The sequence below is a fragment of the Tympanuchus pallidicinctus genome, unplaced genomic scaffold, assembly GCF_026119805.1.
Source record: "Tympanuchus pallidicinctus isolate F22 unplaced genomic scaffold, pur_lepc_1.0 scaffold3, whole genome shotgun sequence".
Taxonomy (NCBI): domain Eukaryota; kingdom Metazoa; phylum Chordata; class Aves; order Galliformes; family Phasianidae; genus Tympanuchus; species Tympanuchus pallidicinctus.
In genome coordinates this window covers 9809440-9828518 of record NW_026294747.1, presented here as the reverse complement: position 1 = coordinate 9828518, position 19079 = coordinate 9809440, and the positions used below count along the sequence as shown (strand labels likewise).

General features: G+C 39.8%; 1 protein-coding gene across 3 annotated transcripts; it reads left to right on the top strand.

The window, feature by feature from the left end:
- The first annotated feature begins 147 nt into the window (after window positions 1–147).
- On the top strand, window positions 148–16633 carry COPB1 (COPI coat complex subunit beta 1). 3 transcript variants are annotated; one of them, XM_052696274.1, is made up of 22 exons: window positions 148–288; window positions 2292–2443; window positions 3129–3358; window positions 4100–4269; window positions 4964–5078; window positions 5760–5852; window positions 6087–6224; window positions 7215–7334; window positions 7746–7853; window positions 7945–8091; window positions 8323–8468; window positions 9398–9494; window positions 9905–10065; window positions 10229–10349; window positions 10769–10996; window positions 11163–11342; window positions 12501–12645; window positions 13132–13251; window positions 13695–13840; window positions 14382–14471; window positions 14993–15148; window positions 16301–16633. In XM_052696274.1, the coding sequence occupies exons 2-22, from the start codon at window positions 2353–2355 to the stop codon at window positions 16358–16360; spliced, it is 2862 nt and encodes a 953-aa protein (XP_052552234.1). In that variant the 5' UTR covers window positions 148–288; window positions 2292–2352; the 3' UTR covers window positions 16361–16633. The 3 variants fall into 3 exon arrangements, with proteins under 3 accessions (XP_052552234.1, XP_052552235.1, XP_052552236.1); XM_052696275.1 differs by lacking the exon at window positions 148–288 and adding an exon at window positions 485–694; XM_052696276.1 differs by lacking the exon at window positions 148–288 and adding an exon at window positions 838–1179.
- Window positions 16634–19079: the final 2446 nt, after the last annotated feature.

The window sequence follows — 19079 nt, the reverse complement described above, 5'->3', positions numbered from 1 at the left end:
GAGCCGGAAGGCCCGCCCCCGCTGCTCACGTGACGCCGTCCTCGTGGCGCCCCTTCGCCCCGCCCCTGTCGGCCACGCGGCAACGCTGGCGGCGGCTCCGCCTCTTTCGCGTTCTTCTGCACGGAGGAGGAGTGTCCTGTCTCAGCCGCCGTAGCGCCGAGCCATCCGGGAGGGAGCGGCTCCACGTCAGCCATCGCCGAAGCGCCGCGGGCAGAGCCGAGCGGGCCGAGCCGCGACCCACTGCCTCCGATCCTAGCGGGCCGCCGCGAGCAGCACCGCCGCCTCACGGTGCGCAGCTCCGCGCCGCGACACCTCGTGGGGAAACCTCTTCGTAGCCGTACCCGGGGCGGGGAACGGGAGCGGGAGACAGCGGGGCCGCCGCCGGCCTCCTCCTGGCTGCGGGCGTCGGGCTGAGGGCTGAAAATAGCCGAGTGCCGCGAGGCAGAATGGTGCCCGGGGGCTCTCGGCTGTGGGTTGGCCGAGCGGCGGGGCGCTTCGCCGCTGCGTGAGCTCGGGCCGCGTCGGCGCGTTATGGAGAGTTGTGCCATGGGTCTGAGGAGTTTCTGCAGTCAGGGCTGTGTGCAGGCTGCCTTTTGGACGGGCCTGCTGCTCTTCCTCACAGAGCTGAACGCTGGCTGCGCAGCGTTGAGCTCTGCTGTCTCTCCCACCCTCTTGCCCAGAAGCTGTTACCAAGGCACGAAAACTGCTCTTTGTTTCCTTTTTTTTTTTTCCTGCGAATGATCAACTTGAAGAATTGAAGCCGTAGAAATACAGAAATTCTGTAACAAAAAGTAACTGGTGTTGCATTGCTATTTTTCTTTCAACTATCTTTTCCAGTACTTCTTACATTTTGCTGTTTTCTATGTAGAAGGATGACACAGCCCAAAGCAGCACAACTTCCTGCTCAGCCTAAGGTTCTTCAGGTGCCTGTTTGATTGAAAAAAAGGGGCTTTGGATCCACAGTTTCACTCATTCATTCCAGTGCCACAGCTGCTCTCTTTCCTCTGTTGTCAGTCAGAGCTCTGTGTGGAGCAGTGCTTCTTCTCAGGCTCACTGAGCTGGAAATGAACGTTTGGGTTTTTGAATGTTGTTTGCTCAAATGACTGCTTCAAAAATAAAGTGGGATTGGAGGGTTTACAGAGTTTGCATCTCAGAAGTTGTGTCAACACAGCTGTGGAGGTGAGGTGAGATCAGAACTCAGACAGTGGCTTTCTCACTTGGCGTGTCACTGCTGTCTTGGAGATATGGTGATGGAACAGCAAACAAGTTTGTGCTTTTGCACTGTTTATTAACAGACTGATGCATAACGCCATGTTTTAAAGAAGCGTCTTCTTTCAAAGATTTGTTGAACTCTGTGTAAGACTTCAAGACAATTCATTGCAGTGAGAGCACAGTCATTATTTTGCACGCATTTAGAAAATGCAGTTTTGGACGTGTAATAGAAACTAACAATTTCCTGTGCCGGTGTGGTATCATAGCACTAACAGAGCAAACTGAAACTGGAACGTTTTTCCATTAAGAAACAGAGTAGTAAGTTTGGTTTGATCCTAGGCATCAATTACACTAGGAAGAAACAAACAGAAAAAATGAGGATTTAACTTTTTTTTAATCTGAATTGCAGCTTTGATGGGTCTGTAACTCTCAGGTAGTTTTTTCCTCTCTATGAATATTGACCTTCCTCATCAGTTTGTAGGGGCAGCTAAAGAGTAGAGTTCCACAGGTCTGATTGTTCTTGGTATGTCAAAGTGTCGTCCTGCTTTCCTTTCCATCTCACTTTTTTCTGTTCTGCCATCCTCAGTTTCCACTCTTACATCTTGTGCCCATCATCATAGCTTTCTCATTGGCTGATTCAGTTTGTTAAACTGGAAGAAAACTCTTCCTTTCCCTTTTCTTTCACTTAAATGCTTTCAGCTGGCTTTGCACTTTGGGTCAGTTCACCTGGAGAAGCGCAAGAGCACCGGGAAGGCAGTGATTATAGTAGGGATCAGAGGGATGAGTAGGCAAGGGAAAAGTTGCTGCATCCTTTCAGTAGCAGCCAAATATCCTCCTTCATCTGTAGCCATACCCTGTAGCCATATTAGAAAGATTTTTCATTTCTGGGTTGTTTTTTCCTTTGGGGAATGTCATGCTCTTGATTTGTTTGTTTGTTTGTAAAATGGGAAGGTATTTCAAATGTGGCTTCTCAAGAAATCCAAGCTTCTACAAATCATTAAATCAGCTGGACAATCATTTTAATGTTATTAGTAAAATCTGTTAACTCTGGGATGGCTTTATTTGCTTGTTTTTTTTAGGTTGTCTGATACTTGTGTCAAAATAAGCCTTCCACTGAGAAAACATTTGTAACCAGGAGCCATGACTGCTGCTGAGAACGTGTGCTACACGTTAATCAATGTCCCGATGGATTCAGAACCACCTTCTGAAATCAGCCTAAAAAATGACCTAGGCAAGTAATGGACCCTGATGAGAAGGATCATCTATCATTATTCTCCCATGGTGTCCTTACACTTTTACTAGAATATTGTTTGCATTTCATAAACTCAGGCAAATAAGTGTTTGTTTTGTTATGTTGATGTTTGAAATGTGTGAATTCTGCTCGCTGTTTGAGAAGTTTGTGATATTTATCTTGTGTGACTTTTTGTCCAAATTCCGTGCAGAACTTTTACATCACTTTCAGTCTTTGTGCAAAGCAATAGATGTTGAGGTCTGGGCAGGCTTAGTTAATGAGAACCATATCACTTACTGTTCTGTGCACAGCTGTATCTTTCTTGCAAAAGTGGCATCATCAGTATTTAGTGTAACATTACAGTGCATTGGAGTATTCTGATTTGAAATGCTGTTTGAAAGCACTGGAGCAGTGATGCAATCTGTTGAATTCATTTAATTCCAATACATTGATCCCAAAAATAAGCTTAAACTCCAGGCTTATATATTATACATACCTCTTGCTTCTTCTTTATGCTCTTAAAAGTGAGGGTGTGGATTTTATTGAAATGTTAAACTGTACTCCTTTGTGGAGAGGTTGTATCTTCTGACCAGAAAACAGCTGTTCCTACTAAACTGTGGGATGTTAGCCTTCCTAAGCATACAATTACCTTGATTCTCTTTCTTGAATTTTCTATCCACTCTAGAAAAAGGAGATGTCAAGTTGAAGACAGAGGCCTTGAAGAAAGTGATTATTATGATTCTGAATGGTGAAAAACTACCTGGGCTTCTGATGACCATTATACGTTTTGTGCTGCCTCTCCAAGATCATACCATCAAAAAGCTGCTGCTTGTTTTCTGGGAGATAGTGCCGAAGACCACTCCTGATGGCAGGCTTCTGCAGGAAATGATCCTTGTCTGTGATGCATATAGAAAGGTAGCTTCTTGTTTATTTTACTGCCTATGTTTACATACTGTGTACTTTCTAGAAAGTGCATCGTTTTCTGTTATGTAAAATATATGAAAGCGTCTCACGCTCTCATTTCCTTGCAAACCCTTTTGTCTTAAAATGCTTCATAGCTGGCTGAAATGTAACTAGCAAACCAACTGCTAAGGAATTTTCACATTTCCTGTTACAATTAAACATGTAGTGCTCAATCTTACGAAGTCAGAGAGCCTTGAAGATGAGGGGTGACCTCATTACCACCTCGATAGTGTCCTTGGACACACAGTGGGTCAGTAAGAGTAGATGCTCAATGTGGCATATCTTCGTTGCAGTGTGTTTGGGATGCTCCTTCACAAACATAATCCTTCAGTTTCTGTGGGAATAGACCGCAGGCAGATAACTAACATGCAGTAGAGTCATTCCACTGTGCTGGAATGCCTGCAGGCTGAGCTTTCACAGCCTGTGGAGTCACATACAATATGTGCAGTGCAGCAGAAAAAACTTAGGACTTGCAAGTTTGATTACGTGGAAATGCTTGTTTTAAATTTCATGGAACTTCAGTGTTTTAAGAAGATTCCTTTAATGAAAAGATAAAGAATTGTCTTCTTAGACTTTTGGAATTTGCTCCATCAAAAAACTTAACTTGGGAGGAGGCTAGCAAGTGCGTTCACCTGAGCTTTGCAGTTAAACTGTAGCATCTGACATTTCAAATATGCTTCTGGTTGATTGTAGGATCTTCAGCATCCAAATGAGTTTATCCGAGGCTCTACTCTTCGTTTTCTTTGCAAGCTGAAAGAAGCAGAACTGCTGGAGCCTCTGATGCCAGCCATCCGTGCGTGCTTAGAGCATCGTCACAGCTATGTGCGCAGAAATGCAGTCCTGGCAATTTACACCATTTATAGGTAAATGCCAGAATCTGTTTAGTACAAAAGACCAAGGCTGTATTTGGAAGGCTATGTTTGTTGGCTTGGGTGGCTTGGGAGACCTCACAAATATGTATTTTTATATGTATTTATTATTATTAATTTCTGGTAGCGAGGAGGCAGAGGAGGTTGGTGTGGGATGGATTTTTTGTTTGCATTTTCCTCTGTGAACAACTTCTTTGGAAAAGTGGAAGGTACTGCTCGTGCTTTTGCAGCTGCCACTGAGATCCTTATATTGCAGTTTAATTTGTAAGGGCAAATGCCTTTCTCAGTTATCTAAACTGAGAAAGAAACTTTATTCTAAACAATCGTTGTCCACTAATATAAACAAAGAAGAACTTTACAGGAGTATAAGCACATACATTTATTTGAAGCAAGACATCCTTCCTCTACTCCTCTACTCTACTTACATACTGAATGCTATTGCTTGTTTTTTTCTTACCTAAACACTATAACCAAGTGTTCCTAAGCTGAAATCATTTGTGGATTAATATTTTAGCTGTCATAACAGCAGACATTTTTTATGCTCACTGAGCCTGTCTAGTTTCGAATGACTACAAAAAAGCTCTACTTTGCTGTTTCATGCTTTTTGATTTTCTGTAAACATTTGTGTAGGATATGCAATTATTTTTTCCCCCTCATCAGTAGCTTTTTAATTATGATTTTTTTAAAGAAATTTTGAACATCTTATACCTGATGCTCCTGAATTGATCCATGATTTCCTGGTGAATGAGAAGGATGCAAGTTGCAAAAGAAATGCATTTATGATGTTAATTCACGCAGATCAGGTAAGGATACTTGTCCCCAAATTTATTCAGAGTAAATATCTGAAAATGTCATAGGTAACTACCCAGTAGTTTGTTAGAAGTGTGAACATATTCATATAAAAAAAAAATGTGTTTGGCAGCTGTACATCATTTGTGGAGTATTCTTTAACTGCAAATAAGTTAATATAGGTTTTTAGTGCTGTCTTCATTTTAAAGAACAGTTGCTGCATTTGAAGACAACTACATTGTTGCTGAAAACTGTAATTATTTTTGTCATGTTAGCCTTGCTGGGTTGAGAAGACCTCCTAGATTACCAATCATTTTAATAGCTTTTGTGCTATTAAAATGGGAAAGAAATGGCAAATTCTGTTCATTTGCTATACTGGTGATTGAATTTTGTGCCTGATTATGGTAAGGCATGTCTCATTTTTTTTTCATGTGCAAACAGAGTTTATTAATTTGCTCTTCATACTTAATATTTTTTCATAAATTCTTCAAAGCTTTCAGTTGAAAAGTTGACTACGTGTAGTTTTCTTCTGATTGGTGATATTGGTGAGAGGTGGATGGTTGACTGTGTGATCTGTGAGGTCTTTTCCAACCATGGTGATTCTCTGACTCCGTGATTTTTATAATGTGCTTTGCTTTAAAATGTAGCTGAGAACTCTGAAATAACTTGGAATGATTTGCCTTTTATTTGTTTAGGATCGAGCATTGGATTATTTGAGTACCTGCATTGACCAAGTCCAGACATTTGGTGATATTCTACAGTTGGTTATTGTTGAACTGATTTATAAGGTAAAAGGAAAATATATTGTGATGTATTTAGAAAATACAGGTTCTATTAGACCCCTTAGTAGAACAGTTAGAATACAGCTGGAAAAGGCATTTTGGCCTCTTGTGCATGTCAAGACCTTCTAGTATTGCATACTATTTCCAGTTAAAGAATTTTGAGAGCTTTTCAAACTGTGGATGATGCTGCTTATACTCAGAAAAGGTTGTCACCCTTTGCTTAATCCTCTTTGTATGTAGGTCTGTCATGCCAACCCATCAGAGAGAGCTCGCTTTATTCGCTGCATCTACAACCTGCTGCAGTCATCGAGTCCTGCAGTGAAATATGAAGCAGCAGGAACACTAGTTACACTCTCCAGTGCACCGACTGCAATCAAGGTATAGAAGTGCTGTTTGCAGACATTCCAGTACCTACTGGTGCACCGTAGTACTGTGGGTTATGCCTTGTACTTTCGAAGTCTTAAGGCGGCAGCAAAATGTGGTTTTTGGCACTTGATGTGTAAAACTGTCTTCAAACCTCTTCTGAAATTGGTCAGAAGATACTAGGACTATATTTTGCAGCTTTGTGGCTGGAGGACTTCATGCCACTTGATGATGGACACACAAGCCTGTCATTGCGCATAAATACTGTGCAATTTATTACAGTAGTTGTTATCAACCTGCAGTTTTGTTGACAGTCTTAGCAAAGGTGACCAGTATTGAAGATTTGCAGAGATTGAATTACTTTCTTTACTCTGAAATGTTATTCTTTCTCAAAGTGGAAACAAAGCTTTGAAGATTTGCATTGATTACTGCTTGACCTCACATTCCGATTTATCTTTGTACTGTTGATTACTTGAGAACACAAAGGAATTCTAAGTTCTATTCAAAAATAGAATATACTAGCCTAGAATAAGAGTAAAAACATTGTGAATAGTAGCTTCAAAAGCTCAGGTGTGTTAATTCTTACATTCTTACCTTAGTGCAGTCATTTTCCTTGAGTACAAATATCGTACAGAGAAGCAGTCATTAAAACATCTAGATATGCTAACACTGTCAGCTATTTTAAATTAATTTTTATATCCTGTCCTGTACTTAAGATTTGACTGAAAGTATGCAAGGAAATCTACGTTTTTGCTTGAATTTGAAATCAAGTCTGTGTATTGTAAGCTGTGTTTCTTCCTGTGGCATTGTTGTAACAAACTGATGGAGCCATCTTTATGGTTTATCAGAAAGTTTAAACTGTTCTCAAGTTAATTTGGGTGCCAACTCCTTGACTTGTTGTTTAGTAATAAAGTAAAAGCTGTCTTTAACTTAAATTGTCTCCAAGATTTGCCCAGTTCCCTTCTTTGTTACTTATAAAAATGTTTTTGATCCTTTTAAATTTAGGCAGCTGCCCAATGCTACATAGATTTGATTATTAAAGAAAGTGATAATAATGTGAAATTGATTGTGTTGGACCGCTTGGTTGAATTGAAGGAGCATCCCTCCCATGAGCGAGTGTTACAGGTACGTGAGCTCTCTTTTCTTGCCAGCCTATCTGAATGCTTTTCCTTTCCTATAAATTTTCAGGTGTTGCAGTGCAAAATGCCCTTCTAAAATTTAAACCTTCTGGTGATACATCTGTTGAAAACAGCTGGATGGTCTTTCATGTTTAGGCTTGCTGTTACCATTGCCTGCAATAACCATGGTAAATGTTGCCATGACTGTAAGGCTCAGTAGCTTGCCTGAGAAGTGTTAGAATGGATGAAATGAGCACTGAATTTCATAATCTCTAGGATACATTGCGTGTTTGTCACTGTATTATACATTCTGTGTCCACAAGATCTTTGAAAATCACTGGGGTCTGGAAATTAGAACTGAGGATGGAGTAATTTGTAGCAACAAAGCAGTTACTTATTCATTTTTTCACTGTTTCAGGATCTCGTTATGGACATCCTCAGAGTGTTGAGTACCCCGGATCTGGAAGTGCGCAAAAAAACCCTTCAGTTGGCTCTGGATCTGGTTTCTTCAAGAAATGTGGAGGAGGTAAAGGATATATTACATGTGTCTCATAACATGTTTTTATTCTCCAGAAAAATACGTGACTTTCCTCAATTTTGTTTGATCTTTCCTGCAGCTTGTGATTGTTCTGAAGAAAGAAGTGATTAAGACTAATAATGTGACAGAGCACGAAGATACTGACAAATACAGACAGCTGCTTGTTCGCACACTGCATTCCTGTAGTGTTCGGTTCCCAGATATGGCTGCCAATGTTATTCCAGTGGTATGGAAATGTTGAATTATATTGTCATTCAGTTATGTCCAGCTGTCCCAAAAACCTTCCTGCCTGCCTGTGTAAAAGAATATGTGAAGCTGCGGTTTCTTTTAAAGTAGATTTATGCTAAGTCAGGCCAGTTTCCATTGCTGAAGAAATATCTGCATCTGAATGTAGAAGTACAGTGATACAAAGGTAACTTCTTTGTTCTTTGTGTTATTGCTCCCCACGCTGTGCTAGCTGATGGAGTTCCTCAGTGATAATAATGAAGCTGCAGCTGCTGACGTACTGGAATTTGTGCGGGAAGCGATCCAGCGGTTCGATAACCTCAGACCTCTTATCGTTGAGAAGATGCTTGAAGTCTTTCATGCAATTAAATCTGTCAAGTGAGTCTCAGATACAGTATCAAACCAGAGCTGGACCAGCGTGTGGCTCATTGGCATTAAATGTGTATTGTCATTAAGTATGTACCAAAAGCCTTGCAGCCCACGCGCACGGAAGGTGCAGGAGGTAGATGACCATAGGGAAATGGTTTCCATCTTGCCTTTTTGTCCATGATAGGTTGGGTGCTTGTTACGTTGAACCCAGATCAGTTCAAATTCGTTTTTATGATGCTGTTGTTAATTGTGTTCTATTTGTTAGAGGATGATGTTGTTGAAGACCAACAGCAAAGTGATATGTTTGTTAAAACAGAATTACTAAGGGAGTGTTGCAGTGGGAATTTGCACTTCTAGGGAACTGGAAAAAGTTGGGCATTTGTCAGAAAAAAAGAGTCCTAAGATATGAATCTGCAAAGCATCTTCAGTACTTGCAAAGCACTCAAGGCTTGGCATTCTGATGGGTCAGTCATATGAAGGGAATTTTTCTGTTTGAAGACACCTCTTTCCGGATATCCCAAATCCTTGGCTCTGTCATTATGTTGTTAGGTGACAAATAAGCCCTGGAACCCTGAAAAACGCTGCTATTCTTTTTCTCTTTAATCTTCATTCAGCCTTCTGTTTTGTCATTTCTCCTACTCGTTTGCCTCAGGTTGGGGAAATTATAGCTGTCTTTGTTAGCATGCAGTGGAGTTGGTTGTGATGGTAATGAAATGTTAATTTTATAAATATCAAGCTTCGCACAGATGGAATAAAAAGCAGCAGAGAAGAAATCTTATTTTATATACTTGTTCATTAGTTTATTGAAGCTGAAAGGATGAATGTTCCAGATCAAACTTGCTTCCTGCCTATCACATCCCTTTGAATTTGTCCATGCATAGCTACCCTTGATGCTGATTTATCAGGAAAGCATGGTTAAATTCCTGTTCTTATTTTAGGATTTATCGAGGAGCTTTATGGATCCTTGGAGAGTATTGCAGCACAAAGGAGGATATACAAAGTGTAATGACAGAAGTTCGCAGATCACTTGGAGAGGTGTGTTTATTTTGTTATTCTAGCTTTTTGTGATTTATCTTACTACATGCATTGTGCTAAGGAAAGGATTGAAAACAATTAAAATGCAATATGGAGTTTTGAGGATTATAATCTAATGTTATACTTGCAAGAAACCAAATGCAAAAACTAGGTTTTGCATTCAGTATTGAATTATTTTTACATAGCAACTGGCATGTACTGAGAGTAAAGATTTGAATGCTTCAGACTTAGCAGGGTGGGTGAAAAATTGCTTGTTTCAGATAACTGTGGTGACTTGAACATATCCACTGACAAATGAAGAGTGCTTTCAGTCTTGGGAGCTCTAAGACACTGCATGCAGCATCGTGGGCTTTATGCACAGCTGTCGGAGGCTTCTGTATCCGTGTGAACATTTACCTGTTTGTGTTTAGATCCCAATTGTAGAATCTGAAATCAAGAAAGAAGCTGGTGAGCTAAAACCTGAAGAAGAGGTGACTGTGGGCCCAGTCCAGAAGCTGGTGACAGAGATGGGTACTTACGCAACCCAGAGTGCTCTGAGTAGTTCCCGGCCCACCAAAAAGGAGGAGGACAGGTATTTAAGATTTCTTACTAGATCTAGTAAACATTTGAGTTGTTTTGTTGTTTGTTTTTTTTTTTAAGTGACATTCTCTCATGGAGAGTTGAGGGGTTGAGATGATGTACTGTTCTTAAAGTATCTTCTGAGCTAGTTTTCTGATGACTGTCTGTCCCTGCAGACCTCCACTGCGAGGATTCTTGCTTGATGGGGATTTCTTTGTCGCGGCTTCCCTTGCTACCACTTTAACCAAGATTGCTTTACGATATGTGTCACTAGTTCAGGAAAAGAAGAAGCAAAATGTAAGTCATCTCTGTGCTTTCACTGTAGTTGCAAAGAGGAGCTGGTTGGTGGGTTGGGGTTTTTTTTTGTTTGTTAGTGGTGTTTGCTTTTTTCTTTTTGTTCAATGGATTTTTAAGCAGATACAAAATTGATTAAGTCCTGAATCAAATGCTAGTTACAGGGTTGTGTAATAATAATTTGGGCCAGCTACAGGGTTGTGTAATAATAATTTGGGTCATAAAAAGGACTTGCTGCTTTACAGCCACCATATGAGAAAGTCTCTTAACTCTTGGTGCTTTGTCTCTTGACAGATCCAAAAAAAAAAGTCCAGAGATTCCTATGAATTTGATTAATTTGCCCCAGAAATAAGCATTTCTTTAAAGCCTTTTAAAAGCTCAATAACTTCCTTTCATTCTGTTTCATTTGTCTTCCTTCTCAGTCCTTTATTGCTGAAGCTATGCTGCTGATGGCCACTATTCTCCATTTGGGAAAGTCTTCTCTTCCCAAGAAGCCCATTACAGATGATGATGTGGATCGTATTTCCCTGTGCCTGAAAGTTTTGTCAGAATGTTCTCCGCTCATGAATGATATTTTCAACAAAGAATGCAGGCAGTCCCTCTCTCATATGCTGTCAGCCAAGCTAGAAGAAGAGAAACTTTCCCAGAAGGTGAGATATTATGAATGTGTAATCGTAAACACTTGGAATTCTTTTTTTTTTATGTTGTTCACATCCAAGCAGGTCCTAGAAATGTCTCCATTTGACTGTGTCTGCTTCAGTCATTCTGTGTTTTGTGCTAAGTGAGGGAATTAATTATGATGGTTTTTTTCTGCAGAAAGAATCAGAGAAAAGGAACGTGACAGTTCAGCCAGATGATCCCATTTCCTTCATGCAGCTTACTGCTAAAAATGAAATGAGCTCAAAAGAAGACCAGTTTCAGCTCAGCCTTCTTGCAGCAATGGGAAACACACAGAGGAAAGAGGCTGCTGATCCTCTCGCATCCAAACTTAATAAGGTAATCTAATAGTCAGTCTTCAAATTATATACTCATTCTTCTGCTCACGTGCAGAATCAACTATGGGAGTTGCATACTGGAACTAATGAATCAGGCTGTGTTGTTGATTAGGAAGTCCCATATGTTTGTTGATTAGGGGGAAAGAAAGAGGAAAAAAAATTTATTGTGCTTTATTCCCTTATCGTGAGGGAAGAAGAGTGGCAAGGAGGCTCAGTGCTAAGCTGGTGGCATGCAGAAATTGAAATTGAAATTGTGTGGTGCTTTGAAGAGCCCAATAAGGTTCACTGTGAGAAGAGCAGGGATGTCACAAGTTAAGGACCTTTTTCTTTTCTGCCATATCCTGTTGACAAGTGTGGTGTATCTTTTTTCAGTTTGTCTTTTTTTTTGCTGTTGGTTATTTCAACTGGCAGAGAATGTCTAAAGTGGTTCATAAAACCACAGAGTATCCCAAGTTGGAAGGGACCCACAAAGGTCATCGAGCCAAACCTCTGGCTCTGCAGAGAAGCACCTGAGAATCAAACCCTGTCTCTGAGAGTGTTGTCCAAACACTTCTTGAACTCCATTTAGGAAAGCAGGCTTTCATTCTCAAAGTCTGTGTAAATTCTTTTTAATGTTTAAAATTACCTTTCAATTTGAAGTCACTGTTTTTCATTCTAATCTTTTTTTAAGTATAATGCAGCATTTTAGTTTATGTTTTGGGATCTTAGATGAATTCAGTTCAGAAAATGTTCTATCTGTAAAGATGTTATGAATTGCAGTATGTCTGCAAAGGGACAGCTGAGCAAAGGATGGATTTAAAAATGCATTTGTGTAAATAATACGGAGGATCACTGTGATTTAGTTGTAAGTCTTCAGAACTTGTTAATTTTTGAAAGCTTGTGCAAGAAATGCGGACTTTGGTTTTCCAGAATGTCACTTAAGTATTTTCTAGACTAAGTTTGTGGTATTTGGCTGAAGTGTTGTTTGTTTTTTTTTCTCTTTCTGAGAAGATAGTTATGTGAAATTTAAACCTCCTTACACGCCTTTTCTGTTTGATTTGGGGGCTCATATCAAAGAGCAATGAATTAAATTGTAATTTATTGTTTTGGCATTGTTTGTCATGATTTCCTATTAGAAATGGCTTACGAGAAAAATACCTTAAATTCTTTTCCTTTACAGGTTACACAACTAACGGGTTTCTCAGACCCTGTTTATGCAGAAGCCTATGTCCACGTCAACCAGTATGACATCGTGCTGGATGTGCTCGTGGTAAATCAGACCAGTGATACTCTGCAGAACTGCACACTGGAGCTGGCCACGCTGGGTGAGAAGCATTGCTGGGCATTGGCACTGTTTGGTAGAACTAGGGAGTCTCCTACAGTTTCTTGCTAGTGGAGTAGGGAAAGCAGCAGTTGTATTCAAAATCAAGATGGTACTTTGACCTGTTCTGAGATAGCTCAGTGCATGCAATACTGAACGTTGAACTTTGTTTTTAAAGCACTAGACAGTCGTGTTAAGTGTTATGGTGTTGGCAGTGATTAAAATGCAAGGCAGAAGTGACAGTTTTCTGCTTGTTAAAAGTATTACCAAGCTCAATCCAAAGCCCATTTAAGTCAGTGTTCCCATTTGTTTTCAGTATCCTTTGGGTGAGTACATTTTATCTGAAGTTTTGGATGTAAAATCAACAAAGTAATGCAGTGCAGCTCTGTAGGCATTGCAATTGAATCGCACAACAGTAAATGTTCCAAAAGTAGAATTGTTGTGTACTGGTAACATTCTCTGATGGTCTCCCCCATATTTATTTAAACAGGTGACTTGAAACTTGTAGAAAAACCATCTCCTTTGACACTTGCTCCACATGACTTTGCAAACATAAAAGCTAACGTCAAAGTTGCTTCAACAGAAAATGGAATTATTTTTGGTAATATTGGTAAGTAGGCAGTGTGTGTGTGTGTGTGTGCAGAATACTGTGTGGGGTATTTCTTAACTGCTCGATGGGCTCAGAAAGGAATAAATAAAGCACTTTGTACTGGAAAAGGAAATGAAATGATTTGCAATGTATGAATATTTCGTGATGATCTTTTTGAAAGTTTGTATTTTAATTAAAAATCCTGGTGGAGCACCCTGCCTTCAGAGTGATTGTCAGCATGATTATTGAGCCCAAGTCTCTGAACTGAAAATGACCTTAGGCAGCATTGCCTGAAAAACCAACGCATCTATCTTAGAGTTCTGTGGCAACTTGGGGAAAGCACCTGAGAAGGGTAGAGATCAACATGGGGCTGAGCTGCTAGCTGACAAATGGCAACTGGATACTCTTACTTATTGCTAAATCACTCTTCTAAGCATTAATGTGGTTTGTATTTCTTATTGCAGTGTATGATGTCTCTGGAGCTGCTAGTGACAGAAACTGCGTGGTTCTCAGTGACATTCACATTGACATTATGGATTATATCCAGCCAGCCTCTTGTACGGATGCAGAGTTCAGACAGATGTGGGCAGAATTTGAGTGGGAAAACAAAGTTAGTTTTACTTTCTGTATGTTATTTGGGGTTCTCGTTGGATGACTTGTCACTCTCTTGCCTCTTCCACACTAACTCATTATATCAACATTATCTCATGTGGTATAAACCTCATTCAGATGCTTCTGTGATACAAGTGATTCTTCCTTATATTGTGTTTAACACCGGGTAACGCTAGCTGTATTTGTCTGTGTAGAAATAGGTGCCTCTTCAAACATATCTGGTGGCCTGGGTTTTTTAAAGATGAGATGTTTGCATTGGATGTTGGTCCTGTCCATGTGCTTAACTGAGTACTATATGCATCTTGAATGTTTTAAAGACTATAGTAATAAAATGGGAGCTTCTACCCCTGAGTGAGTGGATGGCAGGAGGTAGTTTGTGTGTTACTCCAGTGCATAATGTGGCGTGCAGCTCACTCTCTCAATGTGTTGCTCCTCAAAGAGAAATGTGGTGGCAGTGCTTGTTACAGAGCACTGCAGAAGGGCTTTTGGAAGTGCCTGATATGCTAATTAAAGTAATTGTCCTTTTTCTCTTTGTGCAGGTTACGGTGAATACAAATATCATTGATCTAAATGAATACTTGCAACACATACTGAAGTCAACCAATATGAAGTGCCTCACTCCAGAGAAGGTGAGCTCTTTGCCTGTAGACTCTTTTGTGGCACAGTTTTTTGCTCGTGTGCTCTTTCTGTGTAATTTGTTCAGCATCTGTTAGGCATGTTGTTAGAAATGCTTGTTAAAAGTACAAAATAATACATATAACCGAAGTTCTTAATGTTCTGAAGTGAGTAAAAAGCTAATTGTTAACGAATTCTGTGTCATTTCATCACTTGAGCTATTTCTTCTTCAGCAAGAAGAAAATTAGAATGTCTGTTGTAATTTGTAGCAGCTTTGATTGGACTATCTCTTTTTATACAGTTTTCTCAGTAGCTCGAAGATCCTTCTGTATCAAAATTGACTTTTCTTTTGACAATGTATTCTTCTTGCTGTAAAGTGAAATATATGAAGTAGCTATTAAGGTACAGTGTGTGTGTATTACAGCTAATAACTAACGCATGGACTGTAGCTGAAGTGAAACTATACCTGAGATGAGCGAGAGTGTGCTTGTAGGGTTTTGGGCCTTTCTCACGTGTTCACTTGTTGCTTCTGTAGGCACTTTCTGGTTATTGTGGCTTTATGGCAGCCAATCTTTATGCACGTTCCATATTTGGAGAAGATGCACTTGCAAATGTCAGCATTGAAAAGCCAATTCATCTTGGACCAGAGGCTCCTGTCACCGGTCACATACGAATCCGTGCAAAGAGCCAGGTAATGCAGCTTCCATTCAGAGCACCATTTCTTCTGGTTTGTAAGAAAACCTAACAGGCACTCTTTAAAAACTTGCAACTTCTCGGGGTGTTAATTAAGTTAGGTAAAATTTTGAGAAAAATGTGGGGTAAGATGCACTAAAACATCTTCTCTCCCAGTGCATTGCCATAGAATAGGTGTTTGGAACAAGATTTCTGAATTTGTACCCTTAGCATTGCTAGTAGGATGTTATATTTCATTTGTGTTTAAATAAAGATCAGCTCTCCCTGAGCTTTTGTGATCTTATTCCTACTAAAGTAGATATTTCAGTTTTACAAGAAAGAAAAAGCAAAAACTGAAGTGTCTTAACTGAAGTTTTCTAAAGGTATATCCACATGTCTTTTAGAACTTCTACCTTCTCACTAAAGATTGCAAGATTTAGAATTGTTTAGTATGGAAGCAAATACGGAAATAGCTGCTGTAATAATAAAAGTATTTTAAACAGCATGCAGCAAAGAATTGTGTTGAAGTTACTACAGTCAAAGAAACCATTTAGTTTGTGATGTCATTATGAAAATTTTGGAGTGATTTGATGTTTCTGATACACTTACAGTGACATTTTTACATAAGATAGCATTCAGTTACATATGCCAGCTTGGTCTCACCTTGAGATCATTGTGTAGATTAGGTGGTTTTATTTGGGCAGTTTCTTTTGACATTTCTTCTTCGGTTTCTGTGCAATAGTAACATGGTTCTGTGATGAAATTATTTTCTATAGCCTTGATGTATTGAGTGCTTCTGTCAGCACTGAGATTTTCAACAGTTGAATTTCAGTAACTATATTGACAGATGTCCTTTCTCTAGTGGGCACATACTTCCAATTGGTGGAAGGTCAAAAAGCTCAAAATCAATTTTTCTTCTTATTTTGAAGGCAGGTTTATTAGCTGCTAACTCTTTGAAGTTTCACTGCTTCAGTAATATTTATCAGTGTGGCCTTTTCCTGGAGTTAAGATGGTATGCACTAGAATTTATGCAGATAGGTGAACAGTTAGATATATTTTGATTCCTATGCCACTAACTACTTAAAATCCTGTATATGGAATTTCCTTTTAGTACAGATAAAGTGATTTTATTGAAGTACCAGTGTCATAAACATCTTTCTTTTCCTTACAGGGAATGGCCCTGAGTCTTGGAGATAAGATCAATCTGTCCCAGAAGAAAACAAGTTTATAAATTTTACGTAATATCTTTTTGGGTCTTTCACAATTTAACTTTAGATATGTGGCTTTTGGGATCCAGAACATCGTATATTCTTCAGTGTTCTGTAACTGTAGAAGCCAAGCTTTTGAGCTGAAAGCATTCCAGCAGATAACTTACAGGTTCTCCATGGTTGTTACTGAGCAAAACTTTCAATCTCCAGGTTTTTTTCCTTGTCCTGGAAGTCATGTTTTCTTTGTCTCTAATATATACTGATGCTCACAGTACAATAAACAAATTATGCCTCTAGTCTTTTGTCTCTTAATGATAAATTTGCTGTTTGCTTAGTGCTTAATTTCTGACGGATACTCTAAAGCTCTAAGAAGGTGCTTCTTGCTTTTTGCAGGTATCTGATATAATGACTAGGCCTGAATTGTGTGAATGTGTTTGTTGACAATTCATACTCTGGTGTATCTGTGGGAACACACATTTGACAGCTGAATCAAAGTTGTCTGAATCTGTATGTTCTAGATGGCTGGTTTAATAATGTGATCACTTCAAACATCAGAAAGGGACAGTACTGAAACTTAGCTATTTCCAGCAAGTGGTAGAATCTTAAACTTGGTCAGTTTCTCAAATTCTTTTGAAACATCATTACCCTCACAAGTAACATGACATTCTCAGTGCTGTTGTACAGTGCAAAAATGCTAATGAGTAATGCTCGTATAACTGATTCATTGTCTGCTCTTCCCAGTACTTTTTGCCATCTAGTTTTTTATCTGTACATATAAGCACTGATGCAGCTTCACAATTCTGGATTCTTAGTACTTAAAAATCACAAAATAATAGAAGTCAGCTGCCAGTGGTTATTTTCAAGCCATGGAAATCATTCTGTGCCCAGTAGCCAGTACTGAAGTTTACATTTGTGTAGCACGGTGTGCATACTAATGATACAGACAAGTCTGTACACCTCTTAAGGCTGAATTTGAAATATGTGACTTCCAGAAGCCTATAGCTTGTTTTACTGTTTTCTTACAGGCATGCACACTTACTATATGCAGTAAGATAAAGGTCTTTATAGATAAGGAACTTGCCATGACTTAATCCCTGAACAAAGAAAACACTTGCAAGTCACTTGGGAAGGCTCAGACTTCCTTATGCAGTTCTGTGAGCACTGAATGTGCTCATCACAGAACGTACAACCACAGTCATGTATGCCAGATAAAAGTAGTAGATACAGTTGTCATTGAGTGCCATGGTGATGTGACTTCTAAGAACTTTATGTGCCCTAACAGGCACTATGGGGCTCCAGTAAATGTTAGAGAAAGCGAGTCAGCAGAGTAACACAGTATGTTTTTATTGAGTGACCTGAGTGAGCTTTGCCTGTTTGGAAATGCCTTTTTGGTTCTGATATTATAATGAAAGCTCCAACTCATGCATCGCATGGTGCCAGCAAGAGCTGGAGCTCTGAATATGCAGATCTGCCTTGCTAATGAGGTTGTGTCTCTGCATGATCCCACAGCAGTGGGAACTCAGAGTGGTTGTGTTGCCTCCTGTGAAGTTATGCCAGAATCACAAGGAAATAGTGGGGATTATCAGAGTGTGATTTTACTTGCTTAGTACTTCAGAATTTGGGGAGTGGGAGGGAAATAATGTATAGAAGTCTGTTGTGTGTGCCGTCCTGGAAAGTTCTGTGTGTGTGGGTAAGCTGCTTTTCATGGGCAGGGAAAAAGGAAGATTTTATTTGCCAACCATTTAAAACCAAACCAAGGCAGAAGAAAGTCCTGGGACTGCAGTGAATGGTTTCATCTCTGCAGAAGGTCGCAATGAGCAGTATGCTGGCCGACATGGCAATAACAGCTGCTCTTAGCCTGGCGTGATGAGATAGGGTTGCTGACCACAGCCAAGGAAGGATGTTTTTGAAGATGAAGGGTGATTTCCAGTGTCTGTTATCTAAGTCCTGCCTCATAATCTGCAGTCCTGTTTGGAGAACAGAAAACCATATTTGCACATGACTCATAAATCTACCAAAAGGGTCAAATAATGTAACTTGGATTAGGATGTATTTTGCTGTCAGGACTTTGCACAAGGACAAGAAAACACCTGTTCAGCACAAGCTGAGACCTCAGGATTCCTTTTCCATCTGTCATGGGTTTCACTGGCTCCCTTGCACAACGGGTCTTGTACAATGTGGTGTGCATATTTTTTCAGTGGCTTGAATATGTTTTTTAGAGTTCAATGTTTGCTTCCTACCCGTGCTTTAGAATGAGAATCTCCTTTTTTGACATATCCAATTGTACATGAGCTGAGATTTTGCTCAGTTACTGGAATTAGAGATTGATTTTGGTTCATAGACTTACAGAATCATTAAGGCTGGAAAAGGTCTCTAAGATCACCCAGTCCAACCATCCACGTACCACCAATGTTGCCCAGTAAACCATATTTCTCAGTAGTTCAGAGTATCTCTATTTAGAACAGAGAGGTAGGTTCATCCTTATAGAACATGAGGTAGGTAATGCTAAACAAAAGGAAATCAGGCCGTAGGAGAATATGCTTTATTACTGCTGTTGAATGGGTTCTATAGGATTTGTTACAGCAGAGGGTGCTGTCTCACAAGTGATAAGAAACACTTGATTGAAAATCATCAGTAGGGACCTGGGAAGTAATGGAGATGTGCAGGTTTTGTCATGAAAAAAGATGCTGTGTAGCTTTGGCCCACCCTCATGGTTTCTTCCAGTGGGGTGGGTTTCTGTGT

What these genes read in the sequence shown, in the direction of transcription:
- COPB1 (XM_052696274.1), top strand. Translation starts at nt 2,353, where the DNA reads ATGACTGCTGCTGAGAACGTGTGCTACACGTTAATCAATGTCCCGATG. An exon ending in CAGCCTAAAAAATGACCTAG is followed by an intron (nt 2,444 to 3,128) that starts GCAAGTAATGGA and finishes TATCCACTCTAG; the next exon opens with AAAAAGGAGATGTCAAGTTG. An exon ending in TCTGTGATGCATATAGAAAG is followed by an intron (nt 3,359 to 4,099) that starts GTAGCTTCTTGT and finishes GGTTGATTGTAG; the next exon opens with GATCTTCAGCATCCAAATGA.